We start from the raw sequence: 19,802 nt of genomic DNA, 5'->3' as shown, positions 1-19,802 counted from the left end.
CCAGCCAGATCGAACCGATGTTCTCACCGATAACCAACGAATAAATGAATAGTATAGAAATGGAACAGCTCGGATTAGTTTTTACGACGCACGCTTGGCGGTTTTCGTAACTCGTTTTGCAGGTGACCCACGGGGTTCCCGTGTCTCGCCTTCTTCCTATTAATTTACGTTACTGCGTATACACGGTATTTCGTATTTCTATTATATCCGTAAAGTTGTATTATCTAAGATTTATCGTCCAAAGATTATTCCAAGCTCTTGTGAAATCCGTAGAAAATTATAAAAATTCATAAGCAATTTTTGAAGCTTAAGAGATAATTTCTAGGTTCTTGCAATAGTTTTATAGAGCTTCTAAAAAATTGGTAGGAAATTGGAACATCCTTAACAAATTCTTAAAGTTCGTAAACTTGGTAAAGCTATCAAGGATCCCTCAAAATTAAATATTTAATTCAATCGCTCGAAAAGTATAAGAGTCGCCAACGAAGACAGAGGTCGTCGAAAGGAAGCGGCGAAACATTGTTAAAAATAAAGTGAAGTAAATTTTCTACTTAAAAATTCGTTCCATTTAAATCCAGTTAATCTCGATCAAACACAGAATTCTCAGGGAAAGATCACTTTGTAATTCCATAATTCCGATACTTATCTAAATTGTCGCAACATTGACGACGAAAAGAAGAAGATTCCTAAAGCACGTCGATTTAAAATATCAGGAAACTTTCCTCGCAACGAAAAACGACGACGCGTTTTCCACGTACCTGTGTCTATATGTGCGGCGTATCTTTACAACTTTTCGAAGCTTCTTCGAGAATCACATCGACGAAACGAGGAAGAATGCGAATGGAGTAGCTCCTCGAGAATAAAATTATTGACCATCGAGTCAATGCAGATACGCTCGACAATCGCAATGGCATTGACGACAATGATAATGACGACGATAATTCATCGTGCTCAAGTCGACTACGTGTTTTCACCAGAATTTTGTCGACGACGGAACGCGTCGAACCACGTTCTTTCGTTTCCACTTTTCACGTTCCTGTTGATATTAAACGACGCTTTTAATCGTTCCGCGATTTACTGTTTCAAACTGCGGATACGATGGCATGGATACGGCTGAGAATATGGAAATAAACGTTACGCGATTCGTTGTTAAAATTTAATAAATTTCACGCTTGAATCACGATAACGTTTTGATGTTCCATTGGTAATAAGGAGAGTTAAATAAAGCGCGGATAAATATATACGATATGGAAGAAGATATAGCGAGGTCATGAATGAAATCATCGAGTAACAACACAGACAAACGTCTTAAGATTCTAGGATAAAAGAAAATATTTCAGCTTAACAGAGGGACGAGTAAATTTGAACATCACCATATATTGATTTGTTTTGTTGTACATTAAAATTTTCATTCCAGGCTCCGTGGGGATTCTATCGTCCTCTGGCGTTCCGCATAAATGATGTTTTATTATTAGATCGTGGATGATTATGCGTTTATGGGAAACTTATGCGAAAACTTGCACAATCCTTGTAATTATGAAAATGTAGAAAATATCGAAGACGAAGTAGGAATATCAATTTTTATTTCGATCTGTTCTATCCAAACTTTTATTTTATATTATATTAAACACCGATTAAACCATAAGTTTCCTATATTACAAATATCTCTCTAGCTAAGAATTTCCGTTCAGACAATTAAGACAATTTCCGTACGCCAACGCCGCTATTCATTTCTTTTATCCAAATGGTCGAAACATAAACTTTGGCTACCGACAGATTTTACGACCTCGGTATACGTATATCGTGGCCCGTACTATTATAACGGCGATTTCGCGCAATGAGCTTGAAACAAGCTCATTGTTCCTTCCTTTCGAACACTAACGAGCATACTTAACGAGCGTACAATGTTTAAAACTCGTGGTTGTATTTTAAATTCACCTCGAGCGAGCAGCGCAAGCATAGCCTAGGAGAATCTCCGATACACGACGCATGTATGAAAGGTAAATGCGATGAATCTAATTATCGAATTGAAATGTGAGAATGGCATCATTGTGTGCTCGTACGAAATAACCGCCGCGGGTTTTTAATTGACTCCATTTTAATTTATTCCATTATCGCGGAGACTCGTTGCTTTCAATGATGTTTCTCTATTATATCGAACGAGGTAACACGATTGTATTTAAAAGCCAATATATAATGCTGGAATAAAGTAACACATCTATTTAAATAACTCTTGCAAATAACGTGTTTAACCGGAGTCAGCTGAATTTTTACGTATACGTTATTCTTTGTTTGAATTACGCCGATATCAATGGTTCATTTAGTATCGCTTTTAATCGTGCAACGAGGTTTCAATAATTTCGTCAAAATATCGTGCACGATATATAGAGATTTCTGAATCAACGGGAACGTGAAAGATCGCATGTATCGTTAAGGCAAACAATTAGTTATCAGTTTTAACAATTTAATTATTTTTGTAATTTGTTACGCGCTTCCTTATCGATACAGCCATTTCTATATACTGTTCACGCTTTGACGACAACGCGTTCTGTAGATCAGTGTATTTTTATCATTTGCAATTCCATTATCTATGCGCCACGCTGTGTTTGTCTTCCACGTTCTATCCTTTCGGAAACTTCACATCTCTTCAACGGAGAAAAAACTGACTGTGCGCTATACCAGTCGCGTATCAAATATTTCTCGATTTTTTTTTTTTTTCAACAAATTATCACCGATTTCATCGAGATCGAAGAATCTGAATTAGGCAAAATTTAGAAAATCCTTGCATTGACTCGGCCTTTCTATATTCTTTCAAATTATTCGATCCAAAGATTGTCTTTATTTGTTTATGTATCTTATTAGATAATCATAGGCTACATTTTCTTAAATTATTGGGCTGGCAACTAAGTGATTACGGATTTTGTCATTAGGTGATAATCACTTAGTTGCCAACCCAATAATACCGTTTTCATCATAGAAGAAATCGAGAGTTATTTTCTCAAATAATTGCAATATCGAATCAACTCTTTCAAGTTAAGTATTTTTATAACATTTATTTATTTTCGAATTTCGACAAAGCAATTCCATAAACGAAGATCGTAGCTGCGATTAATGGAATTTATTCGCAAATTTCTACGATGATATATACCGTTTTCTTTTTCTCTTTTCGTTTCCTTCCTATTTTTCCAAGAGAAATAAAGGCACTGTTTCTTGCAGTCCTTTTGCCACGATTACAACTGCCGATCGCAGAGTTCGTTTTAGACACGAAGCGATGATAGACACGTGCACGTGGACGTCAAACGTTCGAACACGATAATACGTTTATCGTTGTACCATAGGGAATTCATGCTTGTCTCGTAATAAAAAAGAGGAACAATCTCTGATCGCATGTTCGACCACGCCATGTATACACGCCAGCGTTGTCTGACACTGAAAAATAACGCTGTTTATTTAAAAGCGTTCGTAAAGAAATTCGCTATCGATAGAAAACTGATCGAAAATGAAGCAACAGCAATAACAGAGAAAAAAGAAGTTTGATCTTGAGCAAATAAGTTCAACTATCGCCACAACTTGTACACTGTTTTGATATCGAGACAAATGAAAGTTAATTTAATCGAACAAGGTAGAATATAACTACGATATCTTGATAAACGAAAGAAGCAAGAATAATTCTAACGAAAACTAATGAACGAAGAAGGAGAATTTGCTATTACGAGTATTAACGTCTGTCGTCGATCATAGACAATAGCTCGTTACCATCGGTATGACGCGTGTAATGTCATAGAACAAATTTTTCTTCTATAAGAAATATTCTATTTACAGGCAATTACCGGGAATTAATCTTCCAGAATCCTTCTGAAACGAAATTTCGTCCTTGATTTTCCTTCCTCTCGGTTTCTATTTTTGTTGAAGGATACTTAGAACGTTTGATCTAACGCGTGTAGGTATTTAAATACTGGTTGATTAGTCGATGTTTTTAAACCGTTATTACAAACCTACGTTAATAAATATCGTGTTTAACATTACCAACTGTCCGGTGTCTTATGAACGTGATTGTGTGCATTTAACGCCGGTGTCGTGTTACTAAATATCTTCTCAACACTTTCAAGTGCAACAGCGAGATTGTTTGGTACGCGATCGATGTGTCGTACGTATCGCTAGTGAAGAAACTATTCGGTGAAAGGGTGTACTATAGTTTGAGAGATCGCGATAAGTTGATACGTTGTCGAATTTTTTATTTTCATAATTGTGAGAGATCACACTCGGTACGACGAAAGTACAAATACATCAAAACATAGTTGAGCAATTTCGTTACTCGGTATTACACTTTTTTTCTATAGATAATACAACGTCTTAAAATAAATAGGCGGTCAATGATCTCTCATTGTTGGTATCATGAAACATCGAATATCGTGTCACGAGTGATCGTTGAAAATGGGAAACTTTGTTAATTCTACGTGTCAGGCAAAGAAGATATTTGTTATTATCTTAGAGTTATTACCATTTGAATTAAATTAGTTCCTTTTGCACGATATCTCGAAGTAAATAAACGATAGTTTATCGATGTTTTTTCCCGAGGAAATTCTTTTTTCCTGTTACATTGCGTAATTTATTACAAGAAAAAAGAAAAGCGACGAAGAGGCGAGACGCGCCAGCGGCGTATCAATTACAATAACTGCATTTCATTTGAGAATTTAATTTTCGCGTACGCGGCTTTCGCATTAACTCGAACGATCGTGTAGGATGATTGCTAAACGACCGTGATAATTTTCTCGTTGCCACACTAATTCCAGTTAGTTAAGGTCACGGCTTGGATGCTCTCGGAGCGTCACGAAGCGAGGACAGAGTGCGATTTTTCTTTGCCGACGGATCGTCCAAACCGTTGTTCCAACCAATGTACCATACATATCGTGTATCTTTGAAAATTCCCTGAAATATTTACTATCAAAAATAAAAATCCCAAAGACTTCACTAATAACCATGCGCATTTAACACGACATTAAACTTTCACAAAAAATAAAAATAAAGAAACAAACGAAAATCGCTACGTAATAATCTTTATCGCGTAACATGGAGAATAACAATTCATCTATGTATACGTATATATGTACACACACGCATATTACTATCATGATCATGATAGTCGAGTCTCATATTATAATTCTATTGAATTACGTCTGATCGATTTTGTTCTATTTCTATTATTACGATCATTCAATAAAATAATATAAAACAGAGAACGTTGTGCATCTGTAATTTCCTTATAAAACGAAAGAAACTTCTCGGACGACCTGGTATTTTGTAATTGCAGAAATCTCGCACCAGTTATTTTAATTGAGCTGCTAATTCCAGCGTTACATGTCATGAGCCAAACTATTGTGCAACTCGGACGACTCGACGATGCCGTAGAATGAAACTCGCTGCATAGTAAATCGAATCTAATCCCATGATCGACAAAGCATGGCGAAAAGATTCGTTGATTTTCTTTTACGTCGCTCATACCTTGCCGTACGAAAACAGACGCGAGTCGCTCGATTCGCGTACGATAACGCGCGTTGCGTTACAATCGACGATAAAGGAACGCGTGCGCGCGAATTTTCAGACCATGTCTTAACGAGTCGAGCATAATCAACATCAGGATTGTTGCTAATCCCGATAAAGTGGCGATAAAGGCTCGAACAATGAGATCAGCGTGAGGAAACTTGGGAAAACCGAAAACAACTGCAAATTGCATCAATACGGCGGTTCAACGAAAGCCCGCGACTCCGTTTGCGACGCAGGAACATATAATAGATCTTCTGTGATTTTAAATTCCGCGGATTTATTCATTTTAGAGAAGTTTTATTATATTCCAATTACATATTCTATCGTCTAATTAATATCTTTCATTTTATTCGAAATACCGTAGATCCATAGACTTTACACAAATTTTACCTGATTTATCACTTACGTAGAAACAGAAACTTCTATCATAGTGAATATCAAAATTAATATAAACCCATTTTCGTTACACTTGTTTTAATTCTTTTAAATAAATAATTTATCGTATCAGCCGGATATTTCACGTATGACACACAGATAGTATAATTCTAATAATACTCCGTATAATAACGACTTTTAAAGTACGCGAACTATACTATTCCGATACTCGAGCTGCTTTAATTCCTGCAAACACACGTGTAATTCATTACTAAGAAAAATGAAACGATAGGAAGCGAAAGATAGGAGATGTCCACATAGAAAAATTGCTATGTCAAAAATTGTATGTGCCGTACATATCTCACTTTATTATTCCCAAATAGAAATCATGGAAACGTAGGTTAATAGGATCGTCTATTCATTTCCCTAATCATTTTTTCCCTCCTTTTAAATCCCACGATCCTATAGTTCGTTATTGAACGAAACGAGTGTCTCTTACTCGGTTGCACAATATTTTTTGTCCAATTGCTTTCTTGCGTAGCAGTTGCAGCGTTGCATGTGTAATGGAAGGTTGATCAACGGTTACTCACTGTTTATTATCATAATACCGAAGCACGTGAACACGGATTACTGACATAAGCCGTTCTCGACTCCGCGTATCGATTCGTAGCGAACCGCATTGGAGGGACAAGAAAAAAAGAAGAAAGAATACGCGACGTTTTCGCTGGAGCGAAACGGGACCTGTTAATCTACGATTGAAACATCCGCCGTTCTTTTTTTACGCCTGGCAATTAGAGCGTTGATCCATCATCTGAATTACTCGATTCACACTCGCAGACTTTCTGGCATTGTAAGATTCTTCGTGTCACTGTTCAATCTTTTAACGTTTGCATTCTCCTTCCACCGGTAACAGGACAAACGTAACTTCATTCGCTTTAATCCGTATCGTGGTATAAATTTTGCCTCTCAACAACTTCGAAAATGAATTGCCTAAAATTTCAATTTTAGATCAGGGACTAAACGCATCCTTCGCACGGAACACAATATAAATCCACGTAGAAAAATAATCACACGTCACCGCTATCAGCAAACCGCGCTTATGTGCGTATGACCGTGTTTATGCGCGTTTATAGGAAGTTTAAAGTTGCAAAAACGCGCGGAATGCAGGCAACATAGAAAAATATACGAAACACACGAAATGTTAAAATTTCTCGTAGCATTCGGCGGATCAGATAATTTTCTGCTCGAGCTCCGCTCCTTTAATTACGTGTTTATAAAATTTCCCTCAAAAATAACCATACGCACTTTATCAGATCGCGAATAAATAACAGTCGTTGACTCGTAAATCTTCCCTCCTATTTGCTCGACGTAATTACGTAGTTCCCTAAAAACGTAATGTCCTTTCAACGTAATCCGCTCGATGTTCAAAATTGACTAAAAACATCCTCTTACGTTCGGGTTAGGTTCGTATCAACTTTACGTCCGAACAGCAAAAATTGGGAAAAACCCTCGCTAAACCCTGGTTTATTTTACATAGTTCGATTATGCGAGAATTATGCAAAGTCGTAACGAGCGAGGAGAACGAGGAAATCTGGCGTGTTCGATGGGAACGATACGGGAAACAAACGGTGGTTCGCGTAATCAGGGGTCGCGGATGGGTGGGCTATTTAACCGGGAGCAAACATTTACATATTATCGGGTTGGCTGCGTTTCTGCGAGGTAAGAATTTCGAAGCGCGCCTGGGAATGATCGCCGGCCTGCTCGCTCGTCCGTAACGGTAATAGAAGCGCAGGGGTTGATGGAACACACGCGGCCACTTAATGCGTGCGATTACACGCACCCGTGGCTACACGCACGCGACTCAGCCAACAGCAGGTGGTTACCAAAAGAATTCCACGGGAGCCAATTCGACGCTCTGGACGCCTTTATTTCCCGAGACACGTCACCGCCGTTCTTTCTCTTTCTTTCTTTTTTAACATTCGTACGAGCCACGTATTAGTCTCGTACCCTTTCGATTTTGGGATCAACGCCTTGGGATCATAAATTTACGTCGCCGACGCATCGATAATGCCACAATTCGTACAACGTCGAATTTGCTGTCATCGAGCGAGAGGTGTACGTTATGTTTCCATTTTTAGCAAGTGAAACGGTGTATGTATAATTCCACCAGTTGTGCGTCAGAGGGCAAAATTATTACTTACGCCGCTATCGACCTGGCCTTAGTTTTACGACACTGGTTCATCTTCAGTTGTTCTTGACGCTATAAGCGAAAGGCTGTATCGTTTTCGCGAACAGTGGCATATGGCGAGCCAGGTCAGCCTTGCGACCTCGTTGAAACGACTCACGAACATCATTCTGTAAATGTTAAAATGACTCTCCTCTAAAATTTACATTTTTGCAGTTCTGCCATTATCGATGCCAAGCAGCGATATGATCAGCTTCTCTTTTTTTTTTTTTCTATCCAGTTATTGAAGATACGTAGGTGGTCTTGGAAAAAGCTACTTTTAATACGAGTATCATGGTATAGTATTAATACGAGTCGACGTTAAAAGCGTCAAGAGTTCTTACGTCTGTATTCGTTAAAAATATGTAGACTACGTGTTGTAGTCTTTTTTCAAATTATTGCTAGTTTATTTAAAAAAAACGAACAGGATTGTCCTTGGAGATAATGAAATGTTGTTTTGTTGAGACCATGCTCCGTATGGTTGACGTCCTCAAATATTCTTGAAAAGTGTACACTTCGAAGAAAACAGATTTTTCATCTTCCATCTGTTTCAAACATAATTATTTATAATTTAACACTAGAACTACCGATAGTTAACACGAAGCTATTTCTACCAAAACCAGTGAAAATGACCAGTCTCTAAAAAATACCCAATAATAGAATATTTGTATATTTATTGATCTATTACGTTCTTGCAGAAACAATCCCATGTTATGTAGTATATTTTTTATTAATTATTAATCCATTTGCGACCATGATCCTTAAATTACGTTTATAAAATTGTAGAAACAGTCATTTTTACATATTTCTAGTGTTAGCATCTAGCGATCTAACGATCGACTCGGAATTTTCCTGATAACTGATATCGTCATATCGAATGATACGCAGTAAAAATTTGAGAAACGTGTGGCAAGTTGCAGAAAACGAGGAAACTGGTTAATTGAGGTTCGATAAACAGATTGCAGGACCTTTTTACATTTTGACAAGTATCAGTCATTTTGGCTGGTATTGGTATAAGTAGCCTTGCGTTTTATTTTACAATTTTTATTTCAAATTATTTTGAGTTTGAATGCGTAAAAAACAAAATAAAATTCATCATATTATTCTTTTAATTATCGTTGCGAAAGTCATTACGTCATTGCGGAGAAAAAATATATGAATATGAATATGAAGTAGGAATTTTAAGATGAAATTATAAAACCAATCAATTTGATTGGTAGTTCTAGCGTTAAGTCACATTTTCTAAACCTTAGAGAAGAGCAAATTAAAATTGCAATAACTTTGTTACAAGATATAGACACAGAACCAAAAGAACGTTAACCATCGAGCAGAGTGAAATGTAAAATATGATTTTTGTCAAAAGTGCACTTAATACGCTTTGATTCTGAAGTTCAGAAATAGTCTGGGGTCCAATTCTTTGTCACGCTATTGATATCAAATCTCATTTACATTCTCTCAGTTACATTTTCAGTGATATAAACGTAATGAAAAATTGCAGAATGGAGATTAACAGGATTCGTTTGACCAAGCGTGCTTTTTACGTATCTTGAGAATTTTAAGGATTCGTTTATTTATATGTTACGTTGTAATTGGCGTTAATAATAAGCGTTGAGACAGATTGCGTGGCAACGCGAACAACGAAATGTGCGAATACGTTCGTTACATTGTCAGCTTCTCTGGAACGAAATTTTAATGAGTCGAAATAGTCTTCAATAAAATTCCGTCAACACTTTATCCACGTCGGAAGATGAAAGTAACGATCTTGTTCGCGATTTCTTGTCCTTTTTCTCCAAATTGCATCAACAGGATACTGTTTCGAAATTACCTAAAAAATCCTTGACGAAATTCAATTGGATTTTTAACGATCGATTACAAAAAGATTTTCGTTCCGTTTCTTCTCGCAATATTCAACGTTCCCTTAATTATTTCGATCCTAATTTTTGCCGAAAGAGAAATTGTCTGTCATAGAAATCTTTCTATGAAAAAAAAGAAGCATCGGAAAACATACGTAATATAAATTAATAAAAATATTTCTGTTTATTCTAAAAATAAAATTTATAAAAACTCAAAATGTTCACGCTCGTCCTTTCCAATTTTTCTTTCAACTTATTTAACGTAACGTAAATAAGATCTTAACGTGTAATTCGCCACTTCCGCGATCGCCAGATTCACGAGATTTCGAACGAAGAAGGATGCTACGAATTTATTCGTGAGTTTCGTGTCGTCGAGTTATTCTCGTTCGTGCACTGCGGATATCTCTAAATGCTGGTCATTAGCGACCATAATTGGTAATCGATGCCGCTCGTCCCGTTTCGAAATTCAGTCCTGTGAAGGAAGCTTGTTCCTCGATAACCAAATGCGAATAAAAAAAGCGCCTGGAAAACCAGAGAACGATATATCGAGCGTACATGAAATTCCCAAATGGACTTGAGCGGATGGCTCTTTGTCCCCAAGAAATTAATAAGATTCCTTTATATCATATTTTATAGTATCTTTTCAACATTAACATGGTTTTGTTTTTAATATTAAATTTTTACGATTTACTTCGTGCTCGTTTATTTTCGCATAAAGAATTAAACCTTGGCCGAATAGTTTACATAATATGATTAATTTTCGACGTTTTTTACAATTAATCGATATTTTGATTTCATCATCGTCAACGACGAAGACGTCGTTTTGCGATACACACGCAGTATAAAATGTCATAAGCGTGTTTAAGATCATCTTAGAAATCGTTTAAAATTCTGCTTCAATCCCAAACGTAAGTCCATTTAAGCGATTTTTTAAGAAGCTGATGTTTCATACTTATTTCAATTAATAACTCGGTGAATTCTTCTTGACACTTTAACGACAGATGATTCATAGTTTTCATTTCACTGGTACGTGGTAGACGAAAAAGTTTGTACGACCCCATAATTTTGTTTCGCAAATTAAAAAGTCCCGATCTATTAATATTAATCTAATATTATTCCAAACTATTAATAAGTTTATCGATCTTATAACTTAGAATTTCTGATCAAAACGCGTAATTATTAATCAAACTGCTAACCTTCTATCTTGCTTCATTCGTTTTATGTAGATACTACGCTCTTCTTATCTATAGTTTATGAAATAGTGATAACTTAAAAGTACCTATCATTACTGCGAAACGATTTTCGAATGAAACAAAGTTAGAATTTACAATGGCAATTCGTGCTGCTCCATTACCCTCTTGCGATACCTTCTCGTAGTTTCTCCTTCTGTTTATCGATTCGCGTATTTTAGACGATCAAAATTTATATCCTACGAATTTTTAGAATGTCCTTCCTCTCGTGACTAATCCTCATTAACGTCTCAACGATCTTCAATATCATAATTATTTGAAGTAATTAAAGATATCATCAATGAAATGCAGGCTTCCGTATAATTATGTTTTTTTATCTTAATAACAGTCGACTAATTTAATTTTTTGTTATTCCCCACTTGCATTATTTTTTTCCTTTTGCATAACAGCACCTGCATAACTTGGATAATTGAAAAATAAAGAAAAAGCTGATCTCTACAAGCCAAGTCTCTCTACAAGCACCTGCGTATTTTTAATGATCGCAAATACTGAAAATCTCCATACATCTTCTAACGTTAATTCGCATGAAAAACTTGTGGAAAAATGTCTACACATTTCTACCAATTGTAAGCACAACAAATCCTGATAGTTCTAACGCCAACTGCAAAAGATATTCGATCGTAGACGTTATAACTTTCTGCGACGTATATTAAATCGAAAAATAGAAGACGAAATATAGGAGTGTACGATGATTAGCTTCACGAACAAACAACAATAGTTGAACAGTATTTTATTAGGAAATCCATAAAATCCGGTGTCTTTAGGGATCGCGCAAAGTTACCCTCATTGATTCGAAGATCCGCGGAAGCACCGCCCTCCTTGTTCAGGGGTAGAACGCTATTACGCTACAAGTATGGTGGTCGAACGACGCAATAAAGAAGCAAAGTGGAATCGGAGCGATCGTAAACGTTTGGGCAAATGATTCGATGTTAATTGTTCGATGAAGATATCTTTTGAACCTTCTGGCTTAGAGGGTTTAGCGGTTTCTAACGTACAGCCACTTTTCAACGCGCGTCTCGTTTGATAGGATTTACGACGCTTTTGCAGATAATCAAGCTACCTCAGCCGATTATTTATAGTTCGCTTACGATCGTTCGTTTATTTTTATGGATTGTTACTACGTACTTCTTGCAAATCAATTCGATGTATGGATGCAAGACGCATCTTGTAACCTCGTTCGAAGAGGAGTTTTTGCTTTAGACACTTCATAGAGTCGTTGAGAAAAATAAGTAAATATGATTTGAATATTTATGAGGTTTGACCGGTGCTGCGAGTATCGAAGAAATTTTATGAAGGCTGAATACGATATACGAGAGTATGAAACGATTCGAGATCGATTATTTTCGAATCTTGCTCTTTAAACAAACGATAAATGTGTCTTTCGCTTCGATCCTTCGGGAATACTTTCTCTTGCTAGATATTAATTAATACCATTCTAACAATGAATTATTAACAACAACATAGATAGCGAATTGAATGCTAACTCTGTTATTAACGATTCGAGGCGAAGTATTATAAACACAAATGCATAAATCAAAAAGTTGAGTTTCATAGTCGGACAGGCCCTGAAGACCAGCCAGTAATTTAACCAATTTACAATAACACGACTACCTACGAGGACAAGGAGATTCTGGGGCATTTTCATGCGGACGAGGGGCTTGCACGAAACAACCCCTTGCGTCTCGAAGGCTGCTGGTAAGCGCCGCCCTCCGATCGCCCGTAGAAACCCCCACTACGTTTGGTAACATGGTGGTGGTACGAACGACCCTCGTCGATACCAAGAGGGCCACGATAATGCCGTTTTGTTTCCCCACGAGAAAGCAAGGGCCGCGTACCACCATCGTCTCGTTTCGATTCCAACTATTCATCCCCGGTCAGTCCATCACGATCGTTATCGAGAACGTCATCGATCCAGCGATCCTGCACGATTCTCACGTGTTCGTGACAATTTTACCGCACGGACTTCTTCAATATTTCTCGATAGTGAATTTTAAACTTCATCCGGACTTTCGAGCGTTTCAACGGAAGAACTCGAGGAGCGATCGAGATCGAACACTCAGAACGCGCGATATACCGATCGCTGTGGCGAATAAAAATTGATTGAAAATGAAAGAGATTTAGTTAAAACTCTGAAGATTAACAAATTGAAGAATTTAAGGACTCGAGTATTCGGATAAATATCCATCTTCCTTCTTTTCGTAACGAGGCACATTTTTCGTTAACATGGAAAGATCGGAGTGGTTCCACGGATTTCCAACGACCAATTGCGACTTTCGAAGCGCAGTTATGTAGTGGTGCGAGTGTTGTCGTGATTTTCTGCCAGACATTCCTCCGAGAGTGATCGAGTTCCCTCGAAATCGGTGCAATCATGGAATTTCCATGGACCCTGCAGCACCAGACAGCCGATCCCGTTCAAAACCCACGGAACCACCATCAGCCCGAGCATCACGAGGATTCTGGAATTAATCAAGCCGGCGCTCGTCGATTATTGCCCGTTGCAGGTAATTTCGACTGGTGGAAAAATGTGAAAAAATATCCGCGAGTAAATCGAGGCCGGCAGAACCGGTAGTTTAAATTTGGGAAAAATTTCTTGGAAACGGGAACACGTCGCTCGACCGGTTATTAAATATCAGAGCAGGTGGCAACGGGTATTATGCTTTTCCATTTTAGAATGGCGGTTTGTTGACTTTAGAGTCGCGTTACCGCTACGAAGGAATATTTCGAATTTCAAATAGTTCGAATGGAATAGCCTGTTAGATCCAGCAGAAGATATAATCGTTAAGATAAGTAATATTTTAATATCTTCGACATTTTGATATCGCGTCGAACAACATTTCACGAAGACGATAAGAAAATTAAATAAGAGGAGAATTTTAACAAGATAATATTTAAAACCCGCTGGTTTGCATGAAATGGGAAACGTGATTTTCCGTGTTCTTCCCCTCTAGTTTTCATGTTGTGACGTGGTATTTTATTCTTGCCTTATGTTTTATTTGTTTTCGTGTATTTTTTTTTTTATAAGACAGGTGAGTTTTATGATGTTCATTGTTATAACTTCCTGTTAAATCACGGTTTTACGAGATCGTCGTATTGTTTGCACGTATCGCGTTATGTAACCACGTCGAATGTCTCATCGAGTTTCGTACCAAATCGAATGGCAAACTTCGGTAGTCACGGTGCGTTTTGGTGAAGCATGCTCTTATGCCATTTACCATATTTCTTTTTTTTCTTTGCCGATAGAAACGAAAGCGGTGTAATGTTCCTTTTGGAAGTCTTCCTCGACCTATTAAGATATTCATTATTGTTAAATAACCAACTATTATTAATTAACAAACGTAAGAAACGTGATTAAAATAAAAGGTATTTTGTGGAACGACGCATTTTAAAAGCTGGCAACTATCGAGCAAATAAAAGATATCACTATGAACTTTGGAATCGTTCGAATAAATCTTGGATATCAAGTTAATTCAGCTTTTCCAATTAACGGGTTAAAAATGCATACAATACGATTTCATTTGTAATAAACAGTCGTTCAAGGAAGCAAACGAACTTTTATACCAATCTGATATTAAAATCTTCGAATGCAGCTCGTGCTAGACAATGGTTTGCTCTCGTGAATCTGATTAGAAATCGTAAATAAAAGGAATCATAAAAGCGTGAATTGAATGTAACAATGATACATACAGGTTAAAAAGAAAGGTAATTAGGGAATTGAAGTAATTATTTATGTCGTAAGTTTATCATTAGATGCATATAAAATAGCGTAATTGTAATTGTGTTCGTGTTTTCCATTAGTCAAAGTCGGTTCTAGAGGGACAAACTATACCGTAGCGAAACAATGGAGAAACGTGCGACTGCGACTTTCTCCGATTATTAATGAAACGCTTTTTATTGTTATCGTAATGGCGATCCATAGATCCGTGCGCTTTGGCTATCTTCGTTCGCCGGAAACTTCCAGGAAGTAATATCGCTCGAAGTCACTGAAAATGAATTGTAACATGCAATAGTCGTTTTCTAACCAATAATACCGGTAATAGCGGAAGAGTAATATTTTTCTATCGAATCGAACGATTTGTACCATGAAGTCGTTAATTTACATTTCTTATTTCGACTCGAGTGATTTCCAAGTTATTTAAAAAAAAAAAAAAAAAGAAGGAAAAAACGAGAGAAATTGCACGTACAATTCGGGCAACTGGAATTAATTTGCTTTTCGCTTCATATTACGCTCGATAACATTGCGCCCATAAAACAAGGAAATAAAAGAATCCACCTAAAAGAGAAACTATACGTTAATTTATAAAAGTGCCGTTTCATCGCGGGATGAAAGGAACGTTATCTTGCTAACGAATCATCGTAATTCCTTCTAAATCTCTCTCGCGGTTCTAAGAGCCTAAATTAACACTTCGATTTAGATTCAACAACCTTCCCATTTATAACGAAGCGAAAGAAGAGATCATTCAGAGGAAGGAAAATAAAGTAACATCTCGCGTACCGTTACTATAAAACTCTATCATTATACATCTATGAATAGACATACGGTTTAACGAGTTCAATTCAACGGTTATTCGACAAAAAGCATCGACACAGAGATTCCATTATGTAAGATTATTTTAACAAGTTTCGCAAGTTCACAGTTACGCGATGTTTATTTCATAGCCAACTGCATACTCCGGTAATTTACTCCTTGCGAACTTTATCCAAAAATGTCACTCGACATTCTCTTTCTAATTAAATAATTGTTCGACGAAACTCTCAGAACAGATATTCTATTATACAAAGTTGCATAATTTTTGCTTTACAACTACATCACGTTCATTCGATATCTTTATATACTAATTACACTTAGGTTTCATCGACGTCATCCTGAATTACCATTTATAAACCTCTCTAATCGCCACGTCATGTTCTTTCTTCAATTAAACAGCTACTCGATAAGAGTCCTCAGCGCAGAGACTCTACTGCACAAAATTGTATAATTTTCGCTAATTTACAGCTACACAACGTTTATTCGATGTTTCTGTACAATAGACGAGTGACCAAACCGAGGATCCATTGACGTCATTCTGAATTGTTTTCCGTGGACCTTTCTAGTCGTCACATCATGTTCCTTCTCCAATTAAACAGCTACTTGATAAGAGTCCTCAGCGCAGAGACTCTACTGGCAAAAGTTGTACAATTTCCGCCAGTTCACATCTGTACAACGTATATTCGATGTCTCTGTACATTAGTCGAGTGACCAAACCGAGGATCCATCGACGTCATCCTGAGTTATCTCCCGTGGACCTTGCTAGTCGTCACGTCATGTTCCTTCTCCAATTAAGCAGCTACTCGATAAAAGTCCTCGGCGCAGAGATTCCGTCGCACGAAATTATAGAATTTTCGCGAATTACAGTTATACGATGTTTATTCGGTACACTGATCGGGCGACGAAGCTTAGGATGCATCGATGTCTCGGTAAATTAGCCCTCGTGAACCCCAGTTAATAGCCACGTGACGTTCTTTCGACACCTATTATCGAGCATCGAACTAAACGTGCGCCGCGTTTATCCGGTGAAAATCGCTGGGATTGCGTGCCCTCGTGGGGTTCAACACCTGTCGGTGGCCGGTTCATCCCTCCGTGACCCTGTAATTGCCGTGAAAAAAGTTGCGTCGAAGCTTGCGTTCCCCGATCGTTTAAGCGGTAACACAGTGAGTTCGGCAGCTGCCCCGGCGATTAAGGGGGTGAAATCGTCGATTCGGCTCGATTAACTTCCTCCGTTTAAGCGTTCTTCCGGTTCTGCAAGCGGCTACGAGTATCACAGGCCGAGTCTCACGGGTCAGTTGGTTGAGAAGCGATTCCGTGGAAAATTAGTTCCAGCGACAGGTGATCCTGGTAATTTCGATAACTCAACAAACGCAGTGGATCTCGTAATTCTACCATTGCAATTCCTACAATATTTTAATCGAAGGAATCCAAAATATTCGCAATTTTTTGTCGCGAGAGATTAAAAATTATAGGAAACATTTCGCTGAAGAAAATCGAAGAGTCTCTGTTACAAGTTTGGATATTTTTTCGCGAAAAGAACGACAATGTTCTAGTCAGGCTCTTTCGTTGCACATCTAAAAACTATTAGAAAGTCCTTAGCTTGTTCTTTTGTTAAATACTTGTAGGAAATTTTTTATGTAAAATAAAAAGAGCCAGAGGAAGTATTTTATTAGACGATATCTCGAATATTAGAAAAGAAAAAAAAAGAACGTTCCGTCTGAGAGAACATTTTAGTACTCCGTAGGTTATATTTTATTCGGATCATTGACGTGAATTTTTGTTGCAGGTAATTAGTATGATTATCAGTTTCGTAGACAGCGGACGAACTTTTTACGATGCCGAACGAAAGTGAGCTAATTTTCATAGAGGCGACACGGCTCGAACAGTTTACAGCGCATTTCTATTTGCTCTGTCGGAGAAAGTCGACGGTGTCGGGGCTTATGCACGAATCGTTTTGCATAGTTTCGGGCTCGATCGATCGAACCGGACGAGAGTCTGTCCATTTTTATGCCCGACGAGTCGCAATTAAAATCGTGTCTTTTCTATTCTTGAACCCTGCAGGTTATTGACCAACAGAAGCATTTACATATGAAACTTCCTGCTTTGCGTCACACCGAATAAAAATAAAATGCTCGAACGAACCATACTTTCGTTCTTATTCTCACCTTCGCGTTTGTTAAAGTCTCTTGAATGCAAAGTTACGAGAAATCTATCAAGCAAGAAGAGAAGGAGTAGTTTCAAGGAAGAAACTATCTTTCTATCTATAACGTTGCTTAACATCATGGTGGCCGATAACACCATTATCTATTTATATATTTCCTTAATCGCTTATTATATCTAGCTTTTTACTTGTAATCCGAATATTCGTAGTTATCGAATTTCTCTAAAAACACGACAAAGAATTTCGTTAATTCTTGAGATACGAGCGACCCTCGCAGTGTTACTCCACTTTCTTTTAATTATTTTCGATTCAATTTATACCGTTCTCAACGTGGAAAAATATCGAAACAAAATTCTTGTCGACACGCACGATTCCTGGCTTCGATTTCACGTCAAAGATCTTGTCGGTTAAAACGAGGTATAAAAATTCGACGATTGCACCCGGATTAATATTATAAATTGTCTTCTGTTGATTTCACTTACAAACGTACGCCTCCTACAACTATTATTTTCACATACTGCCTCTTGATCGTTACGCAACATTTCAGTGTGTTTCTGAGGGATGTGCATCTGCTTTTTCTTATCGTGCAACAGCACAGTTTAAAACACAATTAATCGATATTGCTGGAAGCGGGAATAATAAATTTTCGTGGTAAATCCTGTTTCACGACACGAAAGCTACACGTGCAAATGATTACGTCGTCGGTATGGAACACGTGTCGCCTTCGGCAATATCAAATCTCACGTATATACACCGCCACGTGTCGATTACATCTCGTTCGTGAACGCGCTTAAATTTTACCGCTTTTATCCGGCGCAAGAATTTTCTGCGCGCGATTAGTTCTCGTTTCGTGATCACCGAGCAATCATTGCTACCAGCACTGACGCAAATGCACAGATAAGAGGTATAACGACGTCGCGTTTTAGATATGTTACACCTATCGAGAATATCAAATAAGTTTGCGGTTCTTTAACTATCATTAAATGCCTCTGACCGAGTGTTTACAATTTTCGAAATTACGATCGCGCTCGAATGCTCAGCTCATCGTCGAACAGGTTTTCTTGAAATATTCGTGAAATGTTGGAAATTCTGTAAATGAACGTAATGAAAAAATTTGTCAGAGTTGGTGAGTTTATTTGAAAATTCATTTTTCAATTCTTTCTATGCTTGTTAAATGAACAAATTTAACAAATCAGCTAGTTTTCATCCTTTGACGCGTTTTAAAGATATTTTATCGGATGGAACATCTCGTTTGTAGCGTTCTGAATTTTTGCCCATTGTTAAAAGTTAAACACGTGCTGGAAGGATACACCTTTGACCTAGAAAACGGTAGCCGTGAACGTTTAGACAAGATCGATGTTCGATTGGAAAAGATGGAATTCAAAATCGTTGAGTCAAGGTTGCCCGTTGGTCCATCGAAACGTGAATTCGAGCTTGTTCGCGCACGAACTTACGTAAACACGTAACACTGTTAATGGCATCCACGTTAATTACATTGTTTGCACGTGGAACGAGCTTCAATTCGGATGATTTCGTGGAGTTGCGATGGTCAGAACGATAAGAACTTCCGTTTGCTTCCGAAACTACGATTCCGCTTTCCATTACTTCACATGGAATTGTTGGACAACGTTGAAAATTCTTCGGGAGATTAATTAAAGAATTATTAATCAAAGAATTCGATGAATTAAAACGACAGAAAAATTCAGATCGATTCTCCACTGTCGACTAAACGAATTATTCTTTCTGTTCTGTAAAAACATCGAGCAGCTAACAGAGACAAAATGGAATACTTTTTTAAGAATAAATTTTCACAAGTTCCGATTCAAATCGATCACGTACGAAGCTTGGTTAATTAAAGAGGCGTAGGAAATTC

At 37.5% G+C, this 19,802-nt stretch overlaps 1 protein-coding gene across 6 annotated transcripts in view; it reads left to right on the top strand.

Annotated features, from left to right (window-relative positions):
- LOC126921299 (myelin regulatory factor-like protein) overlaps positions 1–19,802 on the top strand; it is a 67,588-nt gene that overhangs the window by 26,118 nt on the left and 21,668 nt on the right. Inside the window, exon 1 of one of the 6 annotated variants that reach the window (XM_050732770.1) lies at positions 1,976–1,997. The exons of the other annotated variants lie outside the window; for them this stretch is intronic. Coding sequence (XP_050588727.1) covers positions 1,991–1,997 — 7 coding nt within the window. The 5' untranslated portion in view covers positions 1,976–1,990. Of the gene's footprint in view, positions 1–1,975; positions 1,998–19,802 lie in introns of those variants that run through there. 6 annotated transcript variants of the gene reach the window in all.

Source organism: Bombus affinis, chromosome 10, assembly GCF_024516045.1.
Source record: "Bombus affinis isolate iyBomAffi1 chromosome 10, iyBomAffi1.2, whole genome shotgun sequence".
NCBI classification, from domain to species: Eukaryota; Metazoa; Arthropoda; class Insecta; order Hymenoptera; family Apidae; genus Bombus; species Bombus affinis.
This window is presented reverse-complemented; position numbering and strand designations above follow the sequence as displayed.